The sequence below is a fragment of the Mastacembelus armatus genome, chromosome 9 (genome assembly GCF_900324485.2).
Source record: "Mastacembelus armatus chromosome 9, fMasArm1.2, whole genome shotgun sequence".
In the NCBI taxonomy this organism is placed as follows: domain Eukaryota; kingdom Metazoa; phylum Chordata; class Actinopteri; order Synbranchiformes; family Mastacembelidae; genus Mastacembelus; species Mastacembelus armatus.
Genome location: NC_046641.1, coordinates 7,664,389 through 7,691,838, shown reverse-complemented (window position 1 = coordinate 7,691,838; position 27,450 = coordinate 7,664,389). Strand labels below are relative to the sequence as shown.

The following is a 27,450-nucleotide window of genomic DNA, read 5'->3' as shown; positions in this document are numbered from 1 at the left end:
GTTCAGTAGCAGTCACATTCATAATGTTGATGAATTTTCAGGAGAGAACAACAGCAGTACTCCTGCTCACAGTCAGAAGCCCTTCTTTCATTATTTGTCAGCTCTATGTGGTTTGCAGCATCACGTGTTTCGGTGGGCAGGACATCCATGCATTAGCCAGTTCCCTTTAACGAGCTTTCTGCGCATGCGGGTTGCGCAGGTCTCCTCGTGATGACAGCAAATGACAGCACCGTTCGCTCGTGCAGAAGCCAGTGAGAGACGGCTAACCGCCAACAAGCAAGTCCTCCGACTCGAGAAATTGTAAGACCAGCTGTGTTTAGAGAAATACTGAACAACCACTACACGCTACTTACGTTTGGTAAGTTGACAAATTTCCGTTAGTGCGTTTTGTTGATCACATTAGGTCGCCGAGGAGCTTTTAGTCCAAAGCTAAGCTAACGTGGCTAACTAGCTCATCGTTAGCTTGCCCCGCTGTGACTAGCAGACGTTAGCCCAGTATAAGTTGGTTACGTTAGCAGGCTAGTGCCGTGTTAGCCCGCTCCGTGTCTGCTGCCACTCCAAATCAGTGCAGACACACGACCTTATTGACTGGTGTCGATGTAGCACCTGGGTGTCTTGTGTCAGTTTGCTTCGTAGCGTTTAGCTGACCTAGCGTTAGTTAACTGCATGGGTTATTGGATATACTTCCAGCTCTTCTGATGCTAATCCAAGCTACCTCAACCCTGCAGCCAGCGGTGGTTAACCTGTCCGGTCTTCGTTGACTCGCTCAGTCTCGGTTGAATGTGAACCATCAAATCAAAGGCATCTTATATTTGTAAGTTAACGTTATCGGTACATTAAAATGTTTCTTCTTTTTATGACAAATGTGTCTCTCTCCCCTTCCCCACTTACCAGGTGAAAGGGGTATGTTAGACTAAGGTCAGTAATATTACATTCAGAGAGTGTTTGTAAGGCCGTGGGATTTAATAGCATAATGTCATAAATGTTTAAACAGCGGATGTTAGCTCTGGTTACCACAGATATAAATAGCTCTTCTTTCCATTTTGACTGATGGTACTGTAGTAATTATTTGTGGATGAAGATTAGTCAGTTAATTTAAGTTGTTTTGTTAAAATGCTAAATATTTCCAGGTTATTAAACTAGTGGGTTTTTGCTGCCCTTTCTCAGGTTTTATATTATTGTAAATTGGATACTTTGGGTTTTTGGTGCGTTTTTTTTCTAGGCAAAGTAAAACTTGAAACTTGTAACTTTGTGTCTAAAATAATACATTTTCAAAATAATAATTTATAACTCAGACATATTGTCATTCAGACTTTGACAATATATGGGAATCACATGCCTTTTTGCTTTGTAACTCAGTTTATAATAAATTCCAGGCTCATTCATTATTTACCTTTTACATTAATTTATTACTAAGAGGTTGGCTCATGTTTTCTTGTCAGGTTTTGCAGATAACAGAAATGGTGTAGATGACAGCATTAAAATTCATACACTGCAGTGCCACCATGTGCCTCCTGTGGTGGTGTTCACCTGATCCTTGTATATTTTCTTAAATCACGGCTTCATTAGTTCCTGTCCTGATATGTGCAGATACTAAATAATCCTAATCATTGTATTTTTAAGTGCAATTAGATGGCAACTGAACTTGCTTAAACTTCTTGAAGACATTAAATCTCTCATTAGTTGCGGTCAAACAGCATTTTTGGAAACTAAATTCTTTACTATTTTTAAGATTGTAATCACTGAAGGAAATAACTGCAATTTGGCAGTTCAAGTTCAACTGCAGAGCTGTTCATGTTTGTGTATTTGTGTATATGTATGTGTACTTTGCTTCACTTTAAAAACTGGTTTACAACTTTAGGATTTTGTTTACAGTAAAATGCATGTCCCTTCATGTTACACATTGCAAATCTAATGGTCCATTGTGGTCCTGCTCAAAAACCAAAAACCTCTAATTGTAGAAGGTTAGCATTAAAAAATAAACAAAAAAACAAAATACAACAAAAAAAACAGGTAAACAGCAATTGTGGTTAACTGTGTTAAGTTGCATGGGTTTATGTTTGTTGTACCATTGAACTTCAGCACAGCACATGATGGACAGATGGTAAACAGTGTTTCATTTTATTGGTTTATACTATTTAGTCATAAACAGCCACTGATCAGCTAAACACACAAGTTGATAACCATAACAAACAGTGAAGTTTCTGCTGCTTAAACACTGTTTCCTCAACTGCATGTGGACGAACCATGTGGAACAGGTCTTACCAACCCTTTAAATTGTATTTGGGCTAGAAACATGGATTAAGAAAGACTTAGGCCATCACTTGGATCACTGTGTGTGTTTTGAGTGTTTCTTAATTTGCCATCTCTACAGCTACTTGAATCAGTGAGAATGGACATTGTCTGACATGCAGTTGAAACCAGAAGTTTACATACACTGTGTAAAAAGAGACAAACATTTTTCCCACTGTCTGAAATTAAATCAGACTAAACTTCTCCTGTTTTAGGTCAGTTAGTATTGCCAAAATTATTTCTGTTTGCTAAATGCTGCAATCATGAGAGAGAGAATATTTTAGAGAGATTATTACTACTTTCTTTGAAGTCAGTGGTTTACATACATTTCCTTAGTATTTGGGTATCCTTCCACAAGCTTCTCGCAATAGTTTGCTGGAATTCTGGCCCATTCCTCCTGACAGAACTTGTGTAGCTGAGTCAGGTTTGTAGGCCGCCTTGCTCACACATGCCTTTTCAATTCTGCCCACAAATTTTTGATGGGATTGAGATCAGGGCTTTGTGATGGCCACTCCAAAACATAAACTTTGTTGTCCTTAAGCCACTTTGTGACTATTTTGGTGGTATTTTTAGGGTCATTGTCCATTTGGAAGACCCATTTCCGCCCAAGCTTCAACTTCCTGGCTGATGGCTTGAGATGTTGCTTCACTATTTCCACATAATGTTCTTTCTTCATGATGCCATTTATTTTATGAAGTGCACCAGTTCCTCCTGCAGCAAAACAACCCCGCAACATGATGCTGCCATCCCCATACTTTACAGTTGTGATGGTGTTCTCAGGTTTACAATCTTCCCCCTTTTTCCTCCAAATGTAACGATGGTCATTATGGCCAAACAGTTCCAGTTTAGTTTCATGAGACTATAGAACATGTCTCCAACAATTGGGGTCTTTGTCCCTGTTTGTGTTTGCAAACTGTAATCTGGCCTTTTCATGCTGCTTTTGGAGTAAAGGCTTCTTCCTGGCTGAGTGGCCTTTTAGCCCATGTCGGTACAGGACTCGTTTGACTGTGGATAATGACACACTCTTACCAGCTCCAGGCATCATCTTCACAAGGTCTTTAGCTTTGGTTCTGGCGTTAATTCACACATTTTGGACCAAAATACGTCCATCTCTGGGACACAGAACCCGTCTGCCTCCTGGGCGGTGTGATGACTGGACATTCCCATGTTGGTTTATAATTGCAGATAATTATTTGAACAGATGAACGTGGCACCTTCAAGCATCTGGAAATTGCACCCAAGGATGAACCAGACTTGTGGAGCTCCACAATTCTCTTCACAATATCTTGGCTGATTTCTTTTGATTTTCCCATACTGTCAAACAAGGAAGTAGTGTGTTTGAGTGTGGCCTTAAAAATACATGCACAGGTGTACCTCCAATTAACTCAAATGTAGTCAGTTAACCTATCAGATGCTTCCAAAGCCATATCATCATCACCTGGGCTTTACCACATTGTTTAAAGACATAGTAATCTTTGTGTATGGAAACTTCTGATTTCGAAGAAAGTAATAAAAATCTTTCTAAAATATTTCGTCTCATTATTGCAGCATTTGGCAAATAAAAATAATTTTGGCAATCCTAACTGACCTAAAACAGGAGAAGTTTAGTCTGATTTAATTTCAGACAGTGGGAAAAAATGTTTGTGTCCTTTTTTTTACAGTGTATGTAAACTTCTGGTTTCAACTGTACTCTTGAGGTAGTGGTAGCTTAAGCCTTGAGAAGTGCACTTGTGGCAAGAAAGTTGTTTTTTTGATCCTCAGACTAAATATGGATGGGGAAAGTGAAAGGGTAGTCCTCAAACCTGCCCCACCTAACTAATTCTAAGAATCTGAACAAACACTGAAAGCCAGATTTCACTTCTTTACAATTTTTTACAATGTTTTCTGAGCAGTGAAAGAAATTATTTGAAAGGGAAGTGTGAAGTGGATGTTTGCTTTCTATCTTTTGTAGAAAGTGAAATCATTTAAATGTCCATAAATATCACTTTGTTCCACTGGTGGGTTTGTGTGTGAGAGAGAGCTCATGTAGTGGGAGTGGAGTCTGTTCCAAACACCAGGTGCAACTGTGGTGTTGTGATGTTTTCTGATATGTTTTCATAAAATCATTTTTGTGAAGATGTTTTTTGTGTGGCATTCCACAGATAATTTCAAACTTTTAAATGTTTTCATTAGGTAATTTATAGTTGGTCTCACCCTGAAATCTCAAATCCTCATTTGTCTGTGCCCTGCGTCATGTCTCTATTGCTGCCATGTTATAAATATGTCATAATTGTTATAATTATTCTTGGTGCTTGCACAGATGTTGTAGTTGAACTATTGGTCCTCTTGTCACTTGGGTCAGCATTACTTAGTGGCTGTCCTGCTGCAACTGTGCTGATTCTCACACAACTCAGAAGGCTCCATATCAAGCTTTGCCTCACACTGTCTGTCATTTGGTTTCTCTTCTGCTTTAGAGTTCCTCACTGTTTTCCATGACTGACTCACCAGGTAGCTCTACGCAGCCAAATTGATTGGCACAGGACGCCACGACAAAAAGCAGATAACCTCTCTGCTAGCCACTTAATAACCTAGTTACTTTTCACTTCCTTCCAAGTATGTGAGGAATGTGCTTATTCAAGAACATGAGTGTATATATGGAAGTGCCCCATGAGTGGAAGCCAAGTTACCTGTCAGTTCATTCAAATGTAAAATGGAATGAAAGAAAGCTAAAAAAAAAAATGTAATGCCCTAAATTAGGGTTTGGTGATATGGCCTAAAAATTATAAAAAAACCTTAATTTCTATTTATTTTTATTTTTTTTGTTTCTGAACTACACATTCGAGTTAATCGGTTTATTGTCCAGCCCTACCCTAAATGTAGATTAGTTCACAATAACTTAAAGCCCACATGGTCGGTTTTAGTAATACAGCACCTGGCATATTTCTAGATGTGAGATGCCATTATTAACTTTACTAGTATTAGTAGAAAGACTTGATTCAACAATTGGAAAAAAGAAAAAAAAGAAGAGGTTTTGTTAAGGTTAGCTTACTTACAACTATATATGATGTAGAGTTGAAGCAAGTAGCCAATTTAATGGATTCGAAGGTCATCAAAAATGTATCTGCAAGTAATTGATTGTGGATTATTGTTTCATGTTTGAAATGGAAATGACAGGGTTTCCAGCTATTCGAATGGGAACATTTGCTGGTTAATGTTTCTTAGGTGATAAAGAGCAGCTGTGCCTTATAAGAATTAAAAAAAAATATATATATAATCAACTATCAACTTTTTTCCCCATATTACAAGACCACTAACAGTGTCTGTATTTGACTGATATTTGACTGAAATGGGGTTTTAAACATGACCTTTTTTTCCTTTGCAAAAATCATGACAGTCACAGTAATTGGAGATCACTAATCATTGTTTATTCTTGGTTTGCCCATGGAAACCAGTGCATAGCATCATTACGCGTGTAAATCTGCATAACCAATGTAGTTTGTCAGGCATATCACCTCTAATGTTGTGGTTGTCTGTTAGCTTGCAAGCAATGGCACTGCCTTCCAGTCATTTCTACTTTGAGGCAGTTTTCTCCAGTCTAGTCTCATTTTCCTCCTGACTCCACAGTTTAGTATGAGCTTGTTATGCTGGCAACTAGCCTCAAAGAGGCTTTTGTGCAAAGGATTCTCCAAGAAATCAGTCGAATTTCATGCACTCATCGTGGATTGTATTTCTTAGCTGTGTGTGTTTTTAGAAAAGAGAATAGTGATTTGCATATTCTGCATCTCCTGAAGCTTGCGAAAAAGCATTCTTTTACTGTTGTCATTGGGCTTGTGTGAGAAACACACCGAATGCAAATGATCACTTCCCTTGCATGATGTGATCTAGCACTGAGTCACACTCTTAAAAGGGAACCATTTCCTGCTTCTTCAATGGATACATTTACTTTTAAATGCATTGTAAGTTAACTAATGAATACTAAAAGTATTGTAACTTCTATATAGTAAATGTCAGCCATTAGTTCAGAATGCTAACTCTGGGTCATTAGTGTTTGTTTGGTAACAGAGGAGTTCAAATACTCAACATTCCCACAAGTCTTATGTCAGAAAGTTATAATGAAGTCATAATGGCAAGAAAATTGCAGTTTTCCTCTCTGGTTGGTAGTGCCAATAAAAAAAAAAAAATCCCTACAGTTCAATGTATTAAAGCTTGGAAAGGTATTTCAGCAGTTGGATAATTTGTTTCCATAAACTCTGGGTGTTAGAGGAAACTGATACAAAGAAAATCATTACATTTAAAGCAGCAGAAATGGACTTTTAGGTCCTAGTGCAGGTTAATATCCAGAATCACTGGATCATATATTTCCCATAATGCAACTAATAGCATGAGAGACCCAACTGCTATTAGACCCCTCCTTGGCTGTTAAATGCCCAGTTTCAAACTCCATGTTATTCTGTAGGCTTGTAATTTTAAAGTACAAGCCGAGACAACCCTGATAACATCATCATGGGATATTATTCTAAGACTGGACAAAGCCACAGTGGATATTTTACAGATGGTATGAAAATACAGTAGACGTTCCATTGCTCAACAATGGTACCTCCATCATGACTAGTAACTTTTAATGACTTTTATTTTCCCCTTTGTGCTCCAGTCATTTACACCTCTGCCTGTGTGAGCTGGTGAAGATGGTGAAGCCAGACATCCACACTCTGGCCCACCACCTGAAGCAGGAACGGCTGTATGTGGCATCGGAGAAGCAGCAGATACAGAGACTCAACAGCGATGTGCTGAAGACAGCTGAGAGGCTGTACCGGGCTGCATGGATCGCCAAGCAGCAGAGAATCAACCTTGATCGTCTCATTCTTACCAGGTCAGACCTATCTTACAACATAAAAAAACAATGCTCTTTTAATTTGTGCCCATTCTAGGATAGTGAAGAGATGTTGCATATCAGGCTCACATCTGTGTATTAAGTATGTGGTTACCCTTGCTGTTAAACTGAAAGCAGAAAGAAGCAACTAATCTGGGTCTTTTCAGAGTTTAAAAATACATATGCTGCATACTAGTAATGAAAGAACTCTGTTGTACAGTGCGGAGGCCTCTCCAGCTGAGTGCTGCCAACATGCCAAAATGCTGGAAGACACACAGTTTGTTGATGGCTACAAGACTCTGGGCTTCCAGGAGACAATTTATGGTGAGTTCTTGGCCCGGCTGAGGGAGAATCCCAGACTTGTGGCTTCCTGCTTGGTGGCAGGAGAGAGGCTGAACCAGGAACACACCCAAGGGGTCATCCATACAGTCTTCACCTCACTATATGGCAACTGTATCATGCAGGAGGATGAGAGCTACCTGCTGCAGGTAAGAGGCCCTTCTAATCTTTTTGGCAAGGCCACTTTATTTATATAGCACAATTCATACAAAGGGGAATTCACAGTACATTACAAAATCTGAAAAATAAAATTAAAATGTAAAAATAAATACAATAATTGAAAAATTACATACAATTTAACTATTTTAAAGCTAATCATTTATTTATGCAATAAATTATAGTAAGAAAATCTGAGTAAAAACACTCTAAATAAGTGCAAGATAGGTTTAAAGTCTCCATTTAAATGTATAAAAATTGGGGCCCCTTGAATTGTCCGGTAACACGTTCCACCAATAGGCATCTTGAAAACTAAAAGCTGCTTCTCCATGCTTGCAACTAACCTGTGGGGCAGTCAGAAGATGAGTCCCTGATGTTCTGAGTGTTCTAGTACATCCATAGGGAATTAGTAATTGGGAAATGTATTTATGCCCATTGATCATTTTAAAAACAAGTAAAAGAAATTTAAAGAAATAATTCTACAACTTAGAGGGCCAGTGTAAAGCTTTAAGAACTGGTGTAATACGTTCAGTCTTTCTTGTTCTACTGAGCATCCTCACTGAAGCATTTTGAACAAGTTAATTGTTTTATAGGTTTCCTTAGGAGACCAGATTAAAGGGCATTGCAGTAGTTGTCTAATCTATTCAAAAATTCTGCTAATTGATAAAAGGCTGAGACTTCATCTGGCTACTCATACTGAGGTCTGAATCCAACACAACACCCAGGTTCCTTACAGTGGTACTGGTACTGTAACATGAAGTCCTCCGGTGATCAACCACCATTACTCTTTCTATTTTTGAACCTAACACAGTTTTATTAGGTTATTAGACAATTTTGGTGCATCCAGACACATTAGAAAAACAGATTAACAGCTTCTCAGTAAGATAAAATGTTTTTAACTGGTACATGTTCCCAGGTGTTGCGGTATCTGATCGAATTTGAGCTGAAGGAGAGTGACAACCCTCGCCGTCTACTGCGGCGGGGAACCTGTGCCTTCAGCATCCTTTTCAAGCTATTCTCTGAGGGCCTGTACTCAGCCAAGCTCTTCCTCACTGCTACCCTCCATGAACCCATAATGCAGCTGCTGGTGGAAGATGAAGACCACCTGGAGACAGACCCATCCAAGGTGACCGAGAGCCTCACTCCAGCCCAGCGAGAACGCTTTGGAGAGAAGGGCTCTGAGGGCTACAAACAAAGGGTGCAGGCAGCTGTGGAGGCCAATGAAGCCAAACTAGTAGCTCTGGTCAATAAGTTCATTGGTTACTTGAAGCAGAACACCTACTGCTTTCCTCACAGCTTACGCTGGATTGTGTCCCAGATGTACAAAACATTGTCGTGTGTGGAACGCCTTGAGGTGGGTGAGGTGCGCACCATGTGTACAGATCTGTTGCTAACCTGCTTCATCTGCCCAGCTATAGTCAACCCAGAGCAATATGGTATTATCTCAGATGCCCCCATCAATGAAGTGGCCCGCTTCAATCTAATGCAGGTGCTGCAAGTTTCCTCTTTTAACACAGTTTCTGACATGAGCCATTTTACTGTAGACTAACATAGCATATTATTTGTTACACAGGTAGGGCAGCTTTTGCAGCAGTTGGCCATGGCTGACGATGATGCAGACCCCAGACGAAAAAGCAGTTTGTCTAAATTTGATAAGGTGTGTTTAACTTTTTTTTTTTTTTTTTTTTTTTTTTTTAAATTTCATCTTAAGTAGCTGATGTTTCTCCTTTTTACTAAGTTTCTAAATCTTGTTTTCAGAGTTGTGTTGCTGCCTTTCTGGATGTTGTGATTGGAGGAAGAGCTGTCGAGACCCCACCCATGTCTTCAATGAACCTACTGGAAGGCCTCAGCAGGACTGCAGTCTATATTACTCAAAATCAGCTGCTAGCATTGGTGAATGCTTTTGCTCTTGATCTTGCTATTCTTATTCTTATGTAACTCAAGAACAATACGTACTAAACTGCCAAACTGCATGCCAGTCACTCCCTACAGACAGGTAATCTGAGTGCTGCATATATTGGCATATTTCCTCAAAACCACTATTGTACTTTGAAATGCAGATTTTTTTTTTAAGGCATACATTCCAATTCTTGGTAAAGCTCAGAATATAACGTTTTTTTGTTTAGGGGTTTTGATTAGATACTATTGGTAACATCAGTATGTTGTACTGTTGATGAAATGTCATGTTACAGCACATATCCTCTAGCCAATGTTCTTTATGGTCTTCTTGAGCAATCGATTTTTTTTTTTTTTTTTTCCCTGTGACATATGTGGCATCATTTTTGAAACCTTAACCTACAGTGTTGCCACTTTATATCGTTTGCATTATTTACAACAAATGTGCTAGCAGTTTAGTCATGACTCTGCTAATCACCCTTTTAAAAGGAGCTACACAAATGAGTGACTTTTACTTAAATGCAAATAGCATTGTGTGAAAAACACTGTCAGGGCATAAGGTAGCTACTTGAGCTGCCTCAAGTGAAGCCATGTGTAATCCCACATTTTACCAATAGTTTAGATTTATGTAGAACAAGATCTTGGCAAGTGCAAATTATCTTGCAGCCTTCCTTAGAATAAGTGTTACCTTTGGAAATATTGCTTTATAGTGATGGCCTTAAATGAAGTGTCTTCTACTTTCTGCATAGGTGGACTTTGTGCGGAGTGTGACAACAGGGGACCATCTTCGGGAAGAGGAGCACATGGCTCTGGAGAACCTGCTGTCCAATGTACCGCAGTCTCGAACTGTGAAGAGCAACAGTCTGGAGCTTACCCCCTCCAACACCCCTCAGCATTCTCCAGCTACCACTCCTGCCAACAAGAAGAACAGGCTTCCAATAGGTACCTACCTCCACAGCCTACTCTTATTTTTAATAGATGCATTTATGTGCTCTGTGTGATGGAACTGCATGAAATTTCCTGTGACGATCTGGAGGAGATTTTACTTTATGTGATTATTACAGTTTGAAAGAAGAACTAGAAGATAGAAGTGTTTTTTGCCTAATGAGAAGCACAGTAAATAAGTAGAGTTGAGTGGTGATGGCTAGTGAAAGCCTGTGTTTTAAACAAAGCTAATGAGCTTCTACTCAGCTTGTTATAAAGATAATTAGCATGGCCTGGATTGAGGCCCAATTACAGAAATGACAACCAATTAAATTACCAAATATAAATGAACTAATTTTAATTGGAATGGATGGAAAAGATGCATAGACTACCTTCATTAATGTTTTCAAGACAAATGAGGCTGTAGCAACACCCCCTTAATTAGAAATGAACCACTTGAGCTTGCTTCTCTAAAATATGACATTTATATACACAATCTTGACTTGACACTTGAAGAACTATGATTTCTGAGATGTATTCTGTATTCTTTCTCCACCCCCCTACCTTGTCCTTCTCTTTCCTCCTGTGCTCCCAATCAATGACCAGGACAACACTTAGCTGCTATCACATCCTGGGACCCCACAACCACCACTTTGTCTGCTCACATTCCATTAGTAACCCCTTTTGGTGGGTAGCCTATCAGATGTCTTAGAGCTGGAGGGATCCTAACCTGTGTATGTTTTGAGTTAAAGGATAATTGCGGTTTATTTAAACCTGACATATTTCCCATAAAGATCACTATTATGGTTGTGTGTCAGAGCAATCAGAATTTCTTTATCTTTACATGAATTTATTCATTTATGCTCACCTCTGAGTCTGAAAGTCAACAGAAAAAGAAGCCAACTGCAATAGCTGTTACACTCCCTTAAAAGGACCTTGACTGGAGCAACTTTCTGACAGACCGGAATTATCCTTTAACAGTCCTCAAGTCCATGCTCTGAGCTACGTAGCAACCATCTTGCCTCACCGCTGTAACCTAGCACTGCTGATGCCCATGCTCTCTCACCATGCTTGATTCACCTTGCATAAAGATTTTGTTGTTAGAGCTTAGATCATAATCATTTCATTTTCTAAGTTCTTCCCTCTTTGCTTTCTCATTCAGTGGATTATGACTGTTCATTACCAGGTAGAGTGGTGAAAAATCTGTCTTTCATATCTCCTCTTTCTGAACTTGAGTTGTACCCAAAACAAGACACTAGTGCAATGGCATCATGCATTGACAGTTGCTTTGAGATTGTATCCTGTTTTTAATAGCTTTTGGCATCTGCTCCTCTCTTACATACAGATGAGTGAAATACCTGAACAAATTAGTGAAGTAATAAGAATTGCAGATGCTTCCAAACAGGGCATTAAAACTTGGATCTGCAGATCAGTTGGTATTTCATCATGCACAGATTGCCATGTTTTAGGATAGGTCACACAGAACAATATCCATCAAGCTTAGGATTGCTATGATAATTTTGCTCAAATAATATGTCAGATAAGGCAGCATGGTGGCTTAGTGGTTAGAACTGTTGTCTCACAACAAGAAGGGGCAGAGTTCACAACCTGTCAGGGACCTTTCTGTGTGGAGTTTGCATGTTCTCTTTACTCCAGATGCTCCAATTTCCTAATACAGTCCAAAAACATGTATGTCAGGTTGATTGGTGACTCTAAATTGTCCATAGGAGTGAAAGTACATGTGTGTATTTGTCTCTATGTGGCCCTGTGATGGACTGGTGACCTGTCCAGGGTGTACCCCTGCCTTTCACCCAAAGAGAGCTGGGACAGGCTCCAGCAGATGCCTGTAGCCCTAATTAGGAATAAGCCGGTATAGATAAAGGATGGGTAGAATATGTAAGATATATAGACTTTGTTGTTTTTTTTTTTTTAGAGCCATAATGAGCAAAGCTGTCTGCGCTTGTATGTTACTGTCAATATAACTGTTGTTGAACTTTACACGGGCTTACTTAAACACGTGCCAGCTGCCTAACATGTAGAAATCTGAGAGAACGTCCTCTTGAATGTCACACGATTGTAAAGCTGCATTACATAATGAAAGCATTGGAAATCACCATCATCATGATTTTTGACATTTTCATTGTTAAACTGTTAAAGCCATTGTGACTTAAAGCTCATTTGGAAATAAAACTGTCAAACTGCTATAGTTAATTATAAATAGCAGTTACATGCAACACATTGTGTGACATACCAGATGAGTCTTGGTTCTCTGGTTTCATTCTTCAGGCTAGAGCTGTTCAATTTCACAAAGTGTTTGGTGAAACATGAGGTCCTGATTGTATTGCCTAAATCTAGTATGTTTTTGGGCTTAAAACATAGCAGCACATGTTGTTGTTTACTGTTGAATGTAACAATTTGAAAATAACTCAGGTTCCCTAACGATTCTCCAATCCATCAACCACTAGCTGCTCGAAGCCGCAGTCGTACCAACATAGCCCAGGAGGGGGAGGCAGAGGCCAGCTCCCAAGAGTCCCTACAGGAGCTAATGCCAGAGGAGGTGCTGGTGATTTCACTAGGAACTGGTCCTCAGACTGTCCCTGGGATGATGTCAGAGAATGAGGTAATGGGACTTGAGTTAATTAACTCATTTGCAGGAGAAATGATTATGTGATAAATTCAGTGTCATATTTTTTTTCCTGTCACTGAAAAGGATTAAGTCTTCTTTAGGTTGGTGTTGTAAATTTTGCAGGGCTTTGTGTGTGCTTGCACAGTTATGCAATTGATAAGAAACCTTGTATCTCATGTAAACCCAACTCCCAGATCCAACGTTGTCCCTTTCTGTCTGTGAATGAGATGTAACTCCTCAAGCAAGAATGACTCATGGAAAAGCAAGTTTGCATCTGGATTTACAAAATCTATGCATTACCACACTCTGCTGCTCTCTAGGTTTTGAACCTGCAGATGGCTGATGGGGCCCAGGGGGATGGTCATGCTGATGATACTAAGCTGCATGGTAAACCAGACAAAACGCTGCGCTTCTCCCTCTGCAGTGACAACTTGGAAGGCATCTCAGAGGGTCAGTCTGATCACAAGCTAAAGCATACCAAAAGAGACAGTGCTGCTATATTTTTTTTCTTTTGTGTTTTTAGACTATTATCAGTTTGGCATCCATCTGCTTTTTAGTTGTCTCACACATATGGACAGAAAGTGATGCCGTTCACTTTTACAGTACATAATATGATTTTAGCATAGGTCATAGGCCAGTCATGATCTTGTAACAGATGATTCACCACCCCTAATATGTAGTATATGTTTTTATTTATTCATTTTTATGCTCAGGTCCATCTAATCGTTCTAACTCTGTGTCATCTCTGGACCTGGAGGGAGAATCTGTTTCCGAGCTGGGCGCTGGACCATCAGGGAGCAATGGAGTGGAGGCTCTACAGCTTTTGGAGCATGAACAGGGTATGTGTATTTGTTAATGCTGTTAAAAACTCTATTTTTAAACAGCTGAAACATATTCATGAACCTACCATGTGTCTCCTTCAGCCACCACTCAGGACAACCTGGATGACAAACTGCGTAAGTTTGAGATCAGAGACATGATGGGTCTAACAGATGATCGGGACATCTCTGAGACAGTGAGTGAAACCTGGAGCACTGATGTTCTTGGCAGTGACTTTGACCCAAACATGGATGAAGATCGGCTACAGGAAATAGCAGGTGGGGCCCTGGTCTTGTTATCTGTATTTTAAAATATTATTTCTCTCCATTCTCCACACATTTTCTGAGACGAATCTGCTGCACACAGATGCCCCCTCTGATGGCTGATCAAGTAGATTTAGGGAAATGTCATCACCTTGTGGTTTGTGGGTGAAATAGCATCAAAAGTCTGGTCTTCAATGCAGCTCAGGTTCAAGGAAGGAAAAACTGTTTCACATGCCATATAGCACTACTTATACACATGCAAAGCCCTCGTATGTTTTCTTGTGATTTAAATATAAATTTAACTGTATTTCAGCATCTAAATGGTGCACAATGTAAAAATATGTTTCATAATTGAGCTCAAAGTGATAATATAGGCCAGTTGTTTGCTGTTTTTGTAAACAACACTGAATAGGATATGGTCATATTCATCTTTTGATTCTAATGCTTTAGGACAAAGGTAATTTGGTACCGGGCCCTCAGAAAGGCTGAATAAAAAATATTTTATTGATTAACGGAGTCCTAAAGATCTTTTATTTTGAAAAACCACTACTCTCGGTCACGTGATATGGTACATCAAAAATTGAACCCACAAGCTAGCAAAGATGGGACTGGCTTGTAGGAGGGAAACAAGCCCATGGCTCCCACTAATTCAGCGGGATGGTGAGTTGTATTTTTACGCACTTTTTTAGTTGTTTCTATACCGGTTCGTGAAAATATTGTTTTACATGAAACTGGTCCGTAGCGTAAAAAAGAAAGAAAAACGTACCAATTTCAAACTGTATGCCTGTTCTTATTGTACTCACTGACACAGTATACTTATGAAGTGGACACATTTTATTAAAACTGACTCAAGGGGGAAAACAACTTATTTTCTGTGTAAGTATATCATCAAGTTAACTTGCCTAATCATAATATGCTGATTGATATATCTTTGGTATATTGTGGAGGGCAAGTTTAGCTCTGCACTCTGACTGGAAACTGTGACAGTAAGACAGGTTCATCTAATGTGAGACCAGCTGATTTCTTCTCTCTTCTTCCTCAGTCTTTTTCTTCCCAGTCTTTTCCCTGCCCATCTTTCTCTCATTCTGTCTCTCTCTCCCTGACATTCAGTCAGTCCCTGCAGTCTTATTGACCTTGGTTCCTTCTCATTTGCATCCACCATTTTTCATTCCTCGGAATATGGCGTTGGGGGACTTTTCCATCATTAAGTGAATTTACAGCGATTTCCTTATGTGTTTTCTCCAAGGGATTGGGTTATGAGATGCACATTAAATATCCATTAATACCTCATTATCCCACTGATAAGATTACCATGATAATGAGGCAGAAATTCTAATTGTTTCACTTCTTGTTGTGCCACTCATTTAATCATCCACCTGAAAGACAAGTACTCTGTGCTCCTACCTTGAAGATTGTAAACACGGACAGCAGGATAGAGCTCTCCCACTGCCAATAAGATCCCTGCCACCGCCAGCATCAGTGCACACTGTTGCCTGGGTGCTGGCATGTATGTGTACTCATGGCACGCGTGTGCCATGAAGTGGAAGCATGGCATACCCGGGGGTGTGGCTACCACAGGTCGACTTTTTGGTCTTGAGCCTTGGCCACAGACTCCCACTCACACCTGCTGGCTTTTTCCTCCATCTCCACATTCTTCCACCTTGTTAAACCACAGCTTCCCACATGGAGATGTAGGGACACTATGCTGAGCCCTTTGTGGGAGGAATGGCAAAGTGGTAATTTGGTTGTGAGTAATGCTAGGCTTAATCAAAAGCTCAAAGCCATTGCCCCAGAGTCCAAGGAAGGGTGAGATATTACCATTAACCTCTGACCTTTGGCACAGTGGTTTATGTGCCTGTGGGTCCCAGCATGAAGTGCATGTCATATCCAGCTCCTCTCTGTGTCTCTGTATGCAAAGCTCATTGTCTCTGAAGCCCCATTGACACCACAAACACTGAAAAGATCTGAGAGAATCAAAAATACACAGTTGTTTAAATGACAGTCCTGAAGGCATATAATTCATTACTAAATTAAACATTTCTAAACATAGATTGAATTTTGTAAGAAAAAAAAAATTACACTCTATAGAATTTGATAAGTTAAAGAGCAGAGGGGTAAGTCTTGAGTTTCAAATTTTAGTCATTAACCAAAGATCTTTTCGGTACTTGCAATCTCAAGTGCACATGTTGCTCATATTTAAAGTTTGAATAATTTATTAGAACTAATTACAGAATATGAATTAACAGCAGTGCCTGAACAGCTTAGACTCTTAAAAAAACAAAATGGTGCTTTCAAGGTGACTTTGCCATTGTTGAAGTGACCTTTTGCTGGTCCAGCACTTTTCCAGACATAAAGCTGTTTCCCTGCTGAAAGAGGTTAACTCTTTGTCTCTCCCTCTCTGTGTTCTCAGGGGCAGCTGCGGAGAACATGCTCGGCAGCCTGCTGTGTCTCCCTGGCTCGGGTTCAGTGCTGTTGGATCCCTATGGCTCAACTATCTCAGAGACCACAAGCGAGGCCTGGAGCGTGGAGGTCCTGCCCAGTGACTCAGGTTGGGGAGCCAGGTTTATTCTGCTGTTATAGACACCTTTTGACTATTCTTTTGTTTTGGTTATTGTTTTGATTCGTGCACTTAATCGTCATGACAGTCTCAAATGGATTTCTTCATGCACACGTGTATGGATGCATATTTATGTTTGTTCAGTATAGTGGGGGTTGGGATACCAGGTGCACATCACAGCACTCCATACCAAAAATGTGTGCATGCATCTGTCATCATATTTGTGTGCACTTGCTTGTCTTTCAGGACAGATCTGCCTGTGCCAGTAAAAGGCAGCTCAGGGTTTCCTTAGAGGGACCACCAGGTGTGTTTGCACCTGTGGTGGAGCAGTGGGGAGGGAAGCACAAGGACAGCAGCTGTCCTCAGTCACTTTACATGGTGTCAGTTTTTTTTATTTGACTACATCTCTCAACATCTCATTGCTCTGTGACTGGTATATATGGTATATATTTTGTGTTGTTATGCTAGTAATCCCCCAGGGTATCACATGTGTCAGTGCAAGTGCATGTACAAACCAAATTTTACTTTTTCTGTTCATGCAAACTGAAACATTTAGTGCAAAGCTTTTTATTAATAAGAGAATATATGCCTATCTCCATCTTTTGAAAGCCACTGTTTTGTGCTTTATTAACAGCATTAAATGTTTATTTGAAAAGCCTAGGCCTTATGATAATTGTAGTACACAGTTTCAATATGTGAAATGTGAAATTGACATGCATGAGTGTCTTGATTGCTTTTTGTACCGTTTGCTGCCCCTGTTCTGCTTGGTAATAGTGCGATCTGAGGCTTGCTTCAAGTACAGCGCTTGTTTCATGGCTAGGCAGCAGAAAACTACACTCTGAAGAGCACTTCACCATCACATTATTACTAACGAGCATGCAAATGAGTACTGCTGTTAGTATGGAGCCTCTGGGTTCGACCCAACAGCTCCATTGGGTAGCCAGAGAATTGGCCGTACTAGCTTTATGGTTTGATTTGGCAGTTATAAGACATGATAATGTATGCTTTGTTTGATTTTGTGCATATGTGCACACTTGGTTTTCCAATAATCATAACAGAGGAGGGGGTGGAGGAAGAGAATGACCATCATCTGTTCCAAACTGCCATGAGTACCAAGGATTATGAGTTTTTTTTTTTAGTTTTTTTTTTTAAATGTGTCTTGAGCCACACTTTGTGCGAAAAGTATACTTTCTTGTTTCAAATGTCATTTTCATTAAGTTTTTTTTCATTTTAATTTTTAATTTTATTTTTTTGTTTTGGGGTTCATTTACAGAAGCACCAGACCTGAAGCAGGAGGAGCGTCTGCAGGAGCTGGAGAGCTGTTCAGGGGTTGGCAGCACATCAGATGACACAGAGGTCAGAGAGGTCAGCTCAAGACCCAGCACACCAGGTCTCAGTGTTGTCTCAGGTATAAATGTATAAACTTTCTCCCTCAATACTACTTTGTTTGCCCATGTTTTCGTTTTCTGTTATCTTTGTCTTCTTAGTTAAAAAGTCATTAAATTGACCTGCATTGTTAAATTAGGGGCTTCAACCACCTTCTTCTGTGTACAGCAGTCATGTTGTTTTTTTTTTTTTAACCAGTGTACTGGGGTCGGCGGGAATTTTTTCTGTACAACACAGAGGTTAATGTTGGTTGTCTTTTCCATGGGCTCAGGTAGACATGCTATGTTGACATGCATGAAGTAGTATCCCAGATTAAAAAGCCAGCGGTGATGTTCCTGGCTCAGCTCACAGGAAGACATCCCACGGGATCCGGCCGATGGATAGTCTGTGTATGATGATCAGTCTTGTCTGTGTCTTTCCCCTAACCCATGGGAGCTTACGCTACCAATTTGGAATTCCCATATGAAAGAGATCATACAGCATAGTCTAAAGAGAAAAATCTCTTTTTGTTTGAGAAACACTGAACATTAAGGTTCTCTTTCCTGAGTGATGCCGAGCTGAAACATCTCACTGTAGCATTGATAATAAGTTCCCTTTGTCCTGAATGTCATCACAACTGTTTTAGGGTTATTTCGTTTTATCACAGGTATCAGCGCAACCTCAGAAGACATCCCCAACAAGATCGAAGACCTGCGGTCAGAGTGCAGCTCAGACTTTGGAGGGAAGGACTCTGTGGCCAGTCCAGATGGGGAGGAGTCAGGTCACGGTAGGAGAGTGTCACATCCCCGCTAGGCTAGCTAAGCCATCAGTCCAGTGTCTATCTGATCAAGCAGCATCAGCTATCAATCCCTGTCACTTCTACAGCTGCCACCATCTAAATCACTATTTTACTCTCTGCAATTATAATTGTCACACAAAGTCATCTTTGAGAGTAAACTTTTCTTTGTTACTCTTACTGGGGAATGAACCATCAGGGTGCTATCATTTAACTTAATGTTATAAACCATTTTGCAGTGTATGTTTCTGGTTAAGTAGTTGAGTAGTGGTTGTAAATTCATTTATGTGTCTCCTATTCTCTTGATTTTTACAGGAGCACATCATTTGACATCTCCTCCCTCACAGGCTGATTCCTTACTGGCCATGTTTGATCCACTCTCCACCGCTGAAGGTAATTTGCGCTCCCAGAATGCTCTAGAACCAATCAGAGCTAGAAATGAGCGTCACTAAATCCCTACCTTAATGTCATGGGCACACCAAACTGCTTGAGCTCTGCAAAATGAACCAGTGTATCCCTTCCCTTATTCCAGATACAGGACATAATATAAATGCATTGAGATTTTACTTCATTTGGCTCATTTACTATCCCAAATTGTTCTTAACAGCTATTGTTCCTGCCTCTCTGCATTTTGTTTGTAGTGCAGGTGGAAATACTTGAGTAATTTTAGTGGCTGTGTGTCTGTGGCAAGGTGAAGGGATGACAGGTTGAGAGACCTCACCCCAGGCTGTTTGGCACTGTCCCCTTGTCCCACTGTGCTCATGGCACGAGGTGGCCATTGGAAGCTTTTCAGGAGAGAGAGTCTACCCTTGGAACAGGTGGCCTACCTACACCTAGGGCTCAACTCCCACTATCTTCTCACTTTAGCGCTCTCCCCCACTTTTAAGGTGTTTTTCTACTGGTGTTATGTGTAGCAAGTACTTTTTGAAAACAGGTGAGATGTATCTCTTAGTGAATCTACTAGTAGAATGTCATTAATGTAAACAGTTTTAAATAAAGCATCTGTGCAGTGGGTTGTTAATGACTCTTACAATAGCAAGGAAAATGTAATGAAAACGAATACAATGTTTATGGGGATATTTAATTGTCCATATTTATTCTCTAAAATGAATTAAATGTGTTCATTGTTTCACTTTCTGTCTTTTATTACCTCAGGTTCTTCTACTGGAACCATAGTGAGGCCCAAAGTGCACTACGCCAGGCCCCCTCACCCTCCCCCTGACCCTCCCATTCCTGAAGCCAGTGCCCTGGGGCAGGAGACACGCCACTCTCTCTTCATGCCCCACTGCTTGGCCCAGGTGGAGCTGGAGCACACCAAGCAGCGTCATTCCTTCCCCGACAGGTTGGTCCGCAGCCGCAGCTCTGACATCGTGTGTCCAGGCCGCCGGCCCACAAGTGACCCTGGCCTTAACCGACGGGTAGCAGTTGAGGAGCGTGACTCAGCCGGGGCCTTCGCCTTAGCACCGTCCTCATCCCCCAGCAAAGACTCTCTGAAAGGAGAGGTAACCAACTGCAGTAGTGCTCTGGGTTAATGATGTAGACAGTTTGAGTAATGCTGCTTAGGGACAGCTTAGAAATGGAGCAAATGTTTTCTTTGGTCACCCGTTTCAGCTCTTTTGTTTAATAGACTATGTATTAGTGCGCAAGTGTAATGTTTTAATTTACATTTAAAGGCTGAGGATAAGAAAGACAGTGACGATGAGAAGTCTGACCGCAACAGACCATGGTGGAAGAAACGCTTTGTGTCAGCCATTCCCAAAGGTAAGAAAACAAATTACTTGTTTATTTTAAGCATTGCCCTCTTTCCCCAACTGAAAATGAACTTTGTGCATTTAAAAGTGGTTTGTTTGATTGCAGTGCTCCTTTATTTTATGTCATGAGTGAAGAAGTTCTCTTAATCACAACTGACAGGAAATATCACACTTTAAAGAGCAGAGCAAAAACCAATTTATAATGTGAGAAAGAGAATGATGATCCATGTTGTCCTTTCCATTGCTGATGTTCTATTTTGAAAATGATGTTTCTTGTTTTTTGAAGTTACTCCAGAGACATGTCCAGGCCTTTTTCTCTCACGTCTCACTAGCTGCAGATTTATATAGACTTTTCAAAGCTAATCTGTCATCAGAGGAGCTTTAGCAGCATAGATTGCATGGCTGTAGCCCTCCCAGCAGTGCTGTCAGCCAGCAGCTAATGGTCATTAGATAGACCTCTCTGTCATCAGCACTGATAGATGACACATCTCTTGTTGCAGTTCTACTATACAACCATCTCTAATACATCTGTCTGAAAAATAATGAGCTGTGCCCACATGGAATGACTGCTTATTACTCTTTGAGATAATGATGTTCCTTAAGTAAACATTAAATTGATATTCATAAAATGGCGGATTGTGTGCACATGGAAAAGTAGAGAGCAGTGAAGCCTAAGCCACCAATCTCCCAGCAGACCTCTGTAGAGTTCCATTGTGTTTGTCCTGTTGCTCTGCATGGTGACGCACAGTCAGTTGTCCCGCAGAGCGGCAGCCGTGTGTGAAAGGCCAACCCTGTCTATTGTGTTCCTCACAGTGCTGTATTGGACGGCTGAGAGTGATGTCCCAGGTAATGCTTTCATGCTGTCCTCATTGAGCTATTTTTACTGCTGGAGCCAGCGGCTGCGTGCCCATGCTGCTTTGTAGATGTCGCCTTAGATCTGTAGAGCTGTGATGTGACATGGTGTAGCTGAGTTCCCATGCTCACACTTCTCATCCATGCCTCCATTTTAGCATTTTTTTCTTTTTTTTTGCCAGATCATTTTACTTCATGCAGAATACAGAATATCAAAGTACACTATTTGCTGTGTATGACATTAAATAGAATCTGTCACTGTTGTTTGTCCTGTTTACACCTTTGTGTTAATAGGATAGGCATCAGTAGGATTATTTACGTACATCTCTGTATGTCAGGCTTCATACAAGTCACAGTGGGCCTTTGTGATATTCTGGTTTAATTCACCTTATTGGTATGTTTTTGCTTTTTTGTCAGTACAGTTCTACACTACTGTATGATGCCATACAATAGATAGAAGACACATGAAAAAACACAAAAGATTCACCAAAATGATTGTCATCCAGTGGCTCATTAGCCTGTTATCTTGTGACTGTGAAAGTGGTGTCACATCATCCAAGTCAGTCATCACTTTCTCCTCCACAGCTCCAATAGCAGCATTTAGGAGAAGGGACAAACCAGAGAAAGATGACATTGCCCAGGAGCGTATCCCACAAGGTCAGTCCTTGTTTTGTTTTAATTGCACTCCTGAGTGCTTGAAACTAATCCACCATGGCGAGTTAATGGAGCCTGTTTGTTGGTGGGTTTGTCAGATGACCCAGTGCCCAGGCAGAGCACTCAGGTGCAGGCAGCTGAAGACATCCTGGACAAGTACAGGAACATAAAGAGGCCTAGCCCAAGTGATGGGGCCACAGCTGGAGCTTCCTATGATGGTGCAGGAGGTCAGGAAAATAAAGTGCCATGTATGCATATTATAAAAACTTGCAGGTATAGGTTAAGGATTTTCATTTTATATTTGTTTATGTTTTCACAGATCTTTGTGTTGAGGACAGTGTACATGACTCTCCAAGGGAAGATACTCTGCAGAACATTTCCACAGATGACCTCCCAGATTCAGCCAGCCAAACAGCACAGCAACATGACTCCAAGTTTTCTTTCAGGTCAGACATTCTTCTCCAGCAGAAAACCATAAAGACCCAATTTACAGTTTACATGCAATCACTCATGATTTCTTGTCTTCCAGTGATGCAAAAAAGAAGCTAAGATTGGCGTTGTGTTCTGCAGACTCTGTAGCTCTGCCCATCATGGCTCCTGCAACTACACGAAATGGGCTGCCAGACCACATGGATCCTGAAGGTAGAAATCCACTTGAATTTATTTAATATCTTTATGTGTAAATTCACAGTAGTCTGTTTTTTCACTTGCTCAGTATTACAGAATATACAATTTAGTTTGAAAAGTTTTTAAGGGCAGAATTGTAGCACAGAATTAATGCAGCACTGATGCAGTCAGACTGTGAGATAGTTTATTAATATGGCGCTTTTGTAAAACTCGGTTATGTCTGCTAGAGTTTATGTATCTTTGTCACCGATCTCCACAGGGAGCTGTGTACAAACCCACAATGTTGGCAGGCATCCAACCTGCTGCAAGTGTCCTTAAGCAAGACACCAAGTCTGTACCACCTTCACCTTCTGAATAACCTTCCAACATTTTGGGGCACAGTTGTAAGAGTGGGGGAGGTTAAAAGAGAATTCCCATATGGTGTTAGTAAAATATCATTTTAAAATCATCATACATGTTATAAATACTTGTGGAGCCACAAAAAGTCACAGTGGTCCAACATTTTGCCAGAATTCTATAACTAGTCTGATTCTGCATAGAATGAAGACAGATGTCTAAGCTTTCCTCCCTGCACTTCTATAGGGTACGACCATCACATCCCAAAGCAGGACACTAACCAGTAACCAAGTGACATCCTGTGTAACTGTTAACAGTAAAACCATAAGACTGCATCTTCTTGCCCATCAGTCACATTGTCATATGGAGGCGGCAGGTTGATCAGATTACAGCGACTGGCCATTCTTTTGTGAGCTGTGAGCAGCATCGTCTAATGCCGTCTCCCCATCGTCCTTTCTCCCAGACAATGAGATCGTCTGCTTCCTGAAGGTCCAGCTTGCAGAGGCCATCAACCTCCAGGATAAGAACCAGATGGCCCAGATCCAGGAGACCACGCGCTGTGTCAGCCGCTTCGACGCACGCACCTGCAGGAAGCTGCTGGCTGCCATTGCAGAGGATTACAGGTAACAGGAGGCCTGGCGAGATATGGAGAGCTCACTTAAAGCACCCCATGGGTCTTTCATTGTGTTATCCTTTCTTTGTTCCGTTCATAATATTGTTTTAGGAGATGTAGTCAGCAATAATAAATATAACTTTTACTTGCCTTTTCCTTTAGAAAGCGGGCGCCGTACATAGCTTATCTAACCAGGTGTCGTCAGGGCCTGCAGACCTCTCAGGCACATCTGGAGAGACTCCTTCAGAGGGTGCTGAGAGACAAGGAGGTGGCTAATCGGTACTTCACCACGGTCTGTGTTCGACTCCTTCTGGAAAGCAAGGAGTTTGAGATGCTTGACTTTATTAAGGGTTTGTCTACATTTTCCTTTTCTTGTAACTAAGCTGCACATATTGATTTGTTTGTTCTTCTGCTGGCCTTTGCTGCTAACCTCTGAAGTCCAATCCTGTCTGCCATTGTTGTATTTATTCAGGATTTATAAAGGCACTCCTTCACACAACCAGCTATTTTTCTGAAGGTTACAACAGGTATCCTCTGGTTGTTTTAACTTGTGTTTTTCTGCTCCCCCTCAGCATTTCAGGTATGCACAGCAGCGGATGACAAGACAGCAGCGGTGGAGGATTTTCTGCGGTACTTGTATGGTGCCATGGCCCATAATGCCACTTGGCAGTATGCAAGTGAGGAGCAGCTGCAGGATGCCCAGATGGCTATCGAGCGTAGCGTTATGAACCGCATCTTTAAACTGGCCTTCTACCCCAACCAGGATGGAGATATTCACAGAGACCAGTGAGCAGTTGGAATTACTATAGTACCAAGTGATTCATTTTTTTACCATTGTGATATGAAGATTTGTGTACCTAATAAAGACACATCTTGAGATGAATAGGTTTTGAGAACAGCAGCACTGTTGAGGTTGGACAGAATGTGTACTCACTCCGCTGTCTCACACAGGCTTTTCCATGAACACATCCAGCGGCTCTCTAAAGTTGTGACAGCCAATCACAGAGCTCTTCAAATCCCAGAGGTATCTCCTTGTGACTTTTTTTTTTTCATCACTTCCTTGCATTTGTGAAAAAGCAAGCAAAGCTTATTTATATAGCACATTTAAAACATTTGATCAAAGCGCTGTACATATAAACATGTTAATGAAACAGGTGATTGATTGATTGGTAAAATATTATACCGACAAACAAAAGTAAGAATTGAATGAGTAGAGAAGGAAGAGACTTTGTTTTTTAACTTTGATTGCTGTAGGTTTACCTGAAGGAGGCTCCCTGGCCCTCTGCACAGTCTGAGATCAGGACCATCAATGCCTACAAGACGCCACGAGACAAAGTCCAGTGTATACTGCGCATGTGTTCCACCATCATGAACCTCCTCAGCCTGGCCAATGAAGACTCCGTCCCTGGAGCAGACGACTTTGTCCCAGTTCTGGTCTTTGTCCTCATACGGGTGAGTCTGTTCTTACTTCAGGTTTACACACTTTCCTGAAATTAGACTCACTACTATGGTGTGGTTTCTACAATTCCTGTTCAGTGTTGATCACCTATGGTCTTCTTGTCAATGAAGATTTAGGATAAGTATTAGGAAAACCTTTCACAAACCCGGTGCAATGCAGTGCACCATAAAGACTGCTGTCTTCTAACCTGTATGGAAATAATTTACATATTTATGATTATAATTTGTATGGCATTGCGTGAGATTCTTTCAGCGGCTAATGTGGGTCCATCCTCACTTCTCCTCCCCTCCAGGCAAACCCGCCCTGCCTGCTGTCCACTGTTCAGTACATCAATAATTTCTACGCCACCCGGCTGAGTGGGGAGGAGTGCTATTGGTGGATGCAGTTCACCGCGGCAGTGGAATTCATTAAGACCATCGACGATCGCAAGTGAAGCAGAACAGCCACCTGTATGGGCAGACTGCGGGGGAAGGAGCCGGGAGACTGGGAGACTTCCCAACCAACTGCTCCCTCTGCACAGCTTAGAAAACCTGGCCCTCAGCCTGCTCTTTATTTGTATAGCTTGTACATAGCCAGAGACGTTGAAAGATTAGAAAATATATATTACTGTATGTATGTGGACAAATCCAGGTTTTAGCCGTGGTGGAAAAAAAAAAAAAAAACGGCTTTCGGTTAAAAATTGGCAAGATGTTAACTTTGAACCTGATTGGGATTTTTCCTTTTATCTTTTTGTCTGTCATGTTTCACGTTTGGGATCTGTATTAGGAATTTTATATACACGCAATTACCAGTATGACATTAAATCAACGGAAAATATAATTATATATAAAGGGACCAGACTACCTTGATGTGATCACTGATTTTTTTTTTTTTTTTTTTTTCCCCCCCCTAGAGTGAGAGGGAAGGGATTCTAATTAAATTACAATATATTGTTCATTAAATGCATTGTAACATGGGGATTTACAGTGCATGATAGTTACTGATGGAGTTAGTGACTCATAAACACTGAGATCAGTTCACAATAACCATACTACTCAGAAGGTTGGTGCATCGAACAGTAGGGCAGCTTATTTCATGAATTGTTTACTTCATTTTATTCCCCAAAAGCAGTGTGTCAGTGACAATTCGGACATAAGGGGCCCACATATTTATATGAAATAAATGTATTTATTTCTGTAATTTAATGCTTTGTCGATCTAATTCTAAAGAGTTAAAATGCATATCATGCCCAGTCAAGATGTCAGAGGCAAGTGATGTCACACTTGCTAGAAAAGCTTGAATTTGGAAGGCACCTTAGCAGTGAGTAGCCCTCAGGTGGGTATGCTGGGCGATGATGATACAGGGTGAAGACATGCACAGAGTATTGTTGGCATTATGGAAATATTGAAAATAGTGCCTTTGGTGTGGGCCGCTCTGTACAGGTAGTTATTTCTTTCTTTCCTTTTTTTTTTTTTTTGTTTGTTTTTTAAACGCAACATAGGCATTACCCCCCCCCACAACCACCACCTCACACTCACACACGCACACTCCAATGGGCCAACCACATGTTACTGGGACATCTTACATCTTTGTCCTGCCCTTAATGCAGGAACATGGGCGTCAGCTCATCACTGATTGTCATGGCTCAGTCCCTTTAATGCACTTGAGTTTGAACAGATCTCCCCTTTTGGTATTCTAGATCCTACCTCAAGAGTCGAAACCAATGAGCCTGATATCAGTCTGTATACAGTTAACTCTTGCGCATTGGTTGAGTATTGGATCATCTTTGCACTGGTTAAAAAAGTAGTTCAAACAGTGAGGGGGAAGGGAGGAAAAGCTGGATACTGACCTGCTGTGATGCTTGTTGTGGTCACATAATCCTTAACACAACTTTGTTAGCAAACTAAGACAGTTTAAGTTTCTGAAGTTATACCTGAGAATACCTTGTGTCCGCATGAGCAGACTAGCAAACTATCAGATACTAGCTCTCTACCTCCTCATAATTTCAAGAAAGGGACTCGTGTTTATGTGCACTTAACATTTTTTTCTTTTCCCCAGTTTGGCGTGCTGTGATATCCCAGTGTCATTGTATCTTTCCAATTATAGTACGAGCATGTCTTTAATTATCCAGAAAATGACTAAAACTTCTTTTCTCTTCAAATCCTCTGCTTCATTTTTGTGCACAGACATGTATTATAGTTTTCAATGATCCATTGCTTTTCTCGATAAATGACCTGACAGCACAATACACAGTAGGATAGAAGAGCAAATAATCAACACTATTGACTTGTAACTGA

General features: G+C 40.8%; 1 protein-coding gene across 5 annotated transcripts; it reads left to right on the top strand.

Moving 5' to 3' along the window:
• The first annotated feature begins 207 nt into the window (after positions 1-207).
• gapvd1 (GTPase activating protein and VPS9 domains 1) lies at positions 208-27,316 on the top strand. 5 transcript variants are annotated; one of them, XM_026321242.1, is made up of 29 exons: positions 208-358; positions 6,923-7,141; positions 7,362-7,629; positions 8,553-9,125; positions 9,210-9,293; positions 9,395-9,529; positions 10,282-10,474; positions 11,063-11,143; positions 12,922-13,076; positions 13,403-13,532; positions 13,796-13,921; positions 14,006-14,179; positions 16,575-16,712; positions 17,995-18,129; positions 18,754-18,873; positions 19,198-19,275; positions 20,038-20,384; positions 20,556-20,643; positions 21,447-21,479; positions 22,071-22,142; positions 22,238-22,366; positions 22,459-22,585; positions 22,669-22,781; positions 23,566-23,725; positions 23,878-24,065; positions 24,288-24,501; positions 24,667-24,739; positions 24,970-25,167; positions 25,467-25,607. In XM_026321242.1, the coding sequence occupies exons 2-29, from the start codon at positions 6,957-6,959 to the stop codon at positions 25,605-25,607; spliced, it is 4,458 nt and encodes a 1,485-aa protein (XP_026177027.1). In that variant the 5' UTR covers positions 208-358; positions 6,923-6,956. The 5 variants fall into 5 exon arrangements, with proteins under 5 accessions (XP_026177027.1, XP_026177031.1, XP_026177030.1 ...); XM_026321246.1 differs by lacking the exon at positions 11,063-11,143; XM_026321245.1 differs by lacking the exon at positions 21,447-21,479.
• Positions 27,317-27,450: the final 134 nt, after the last annotated feature.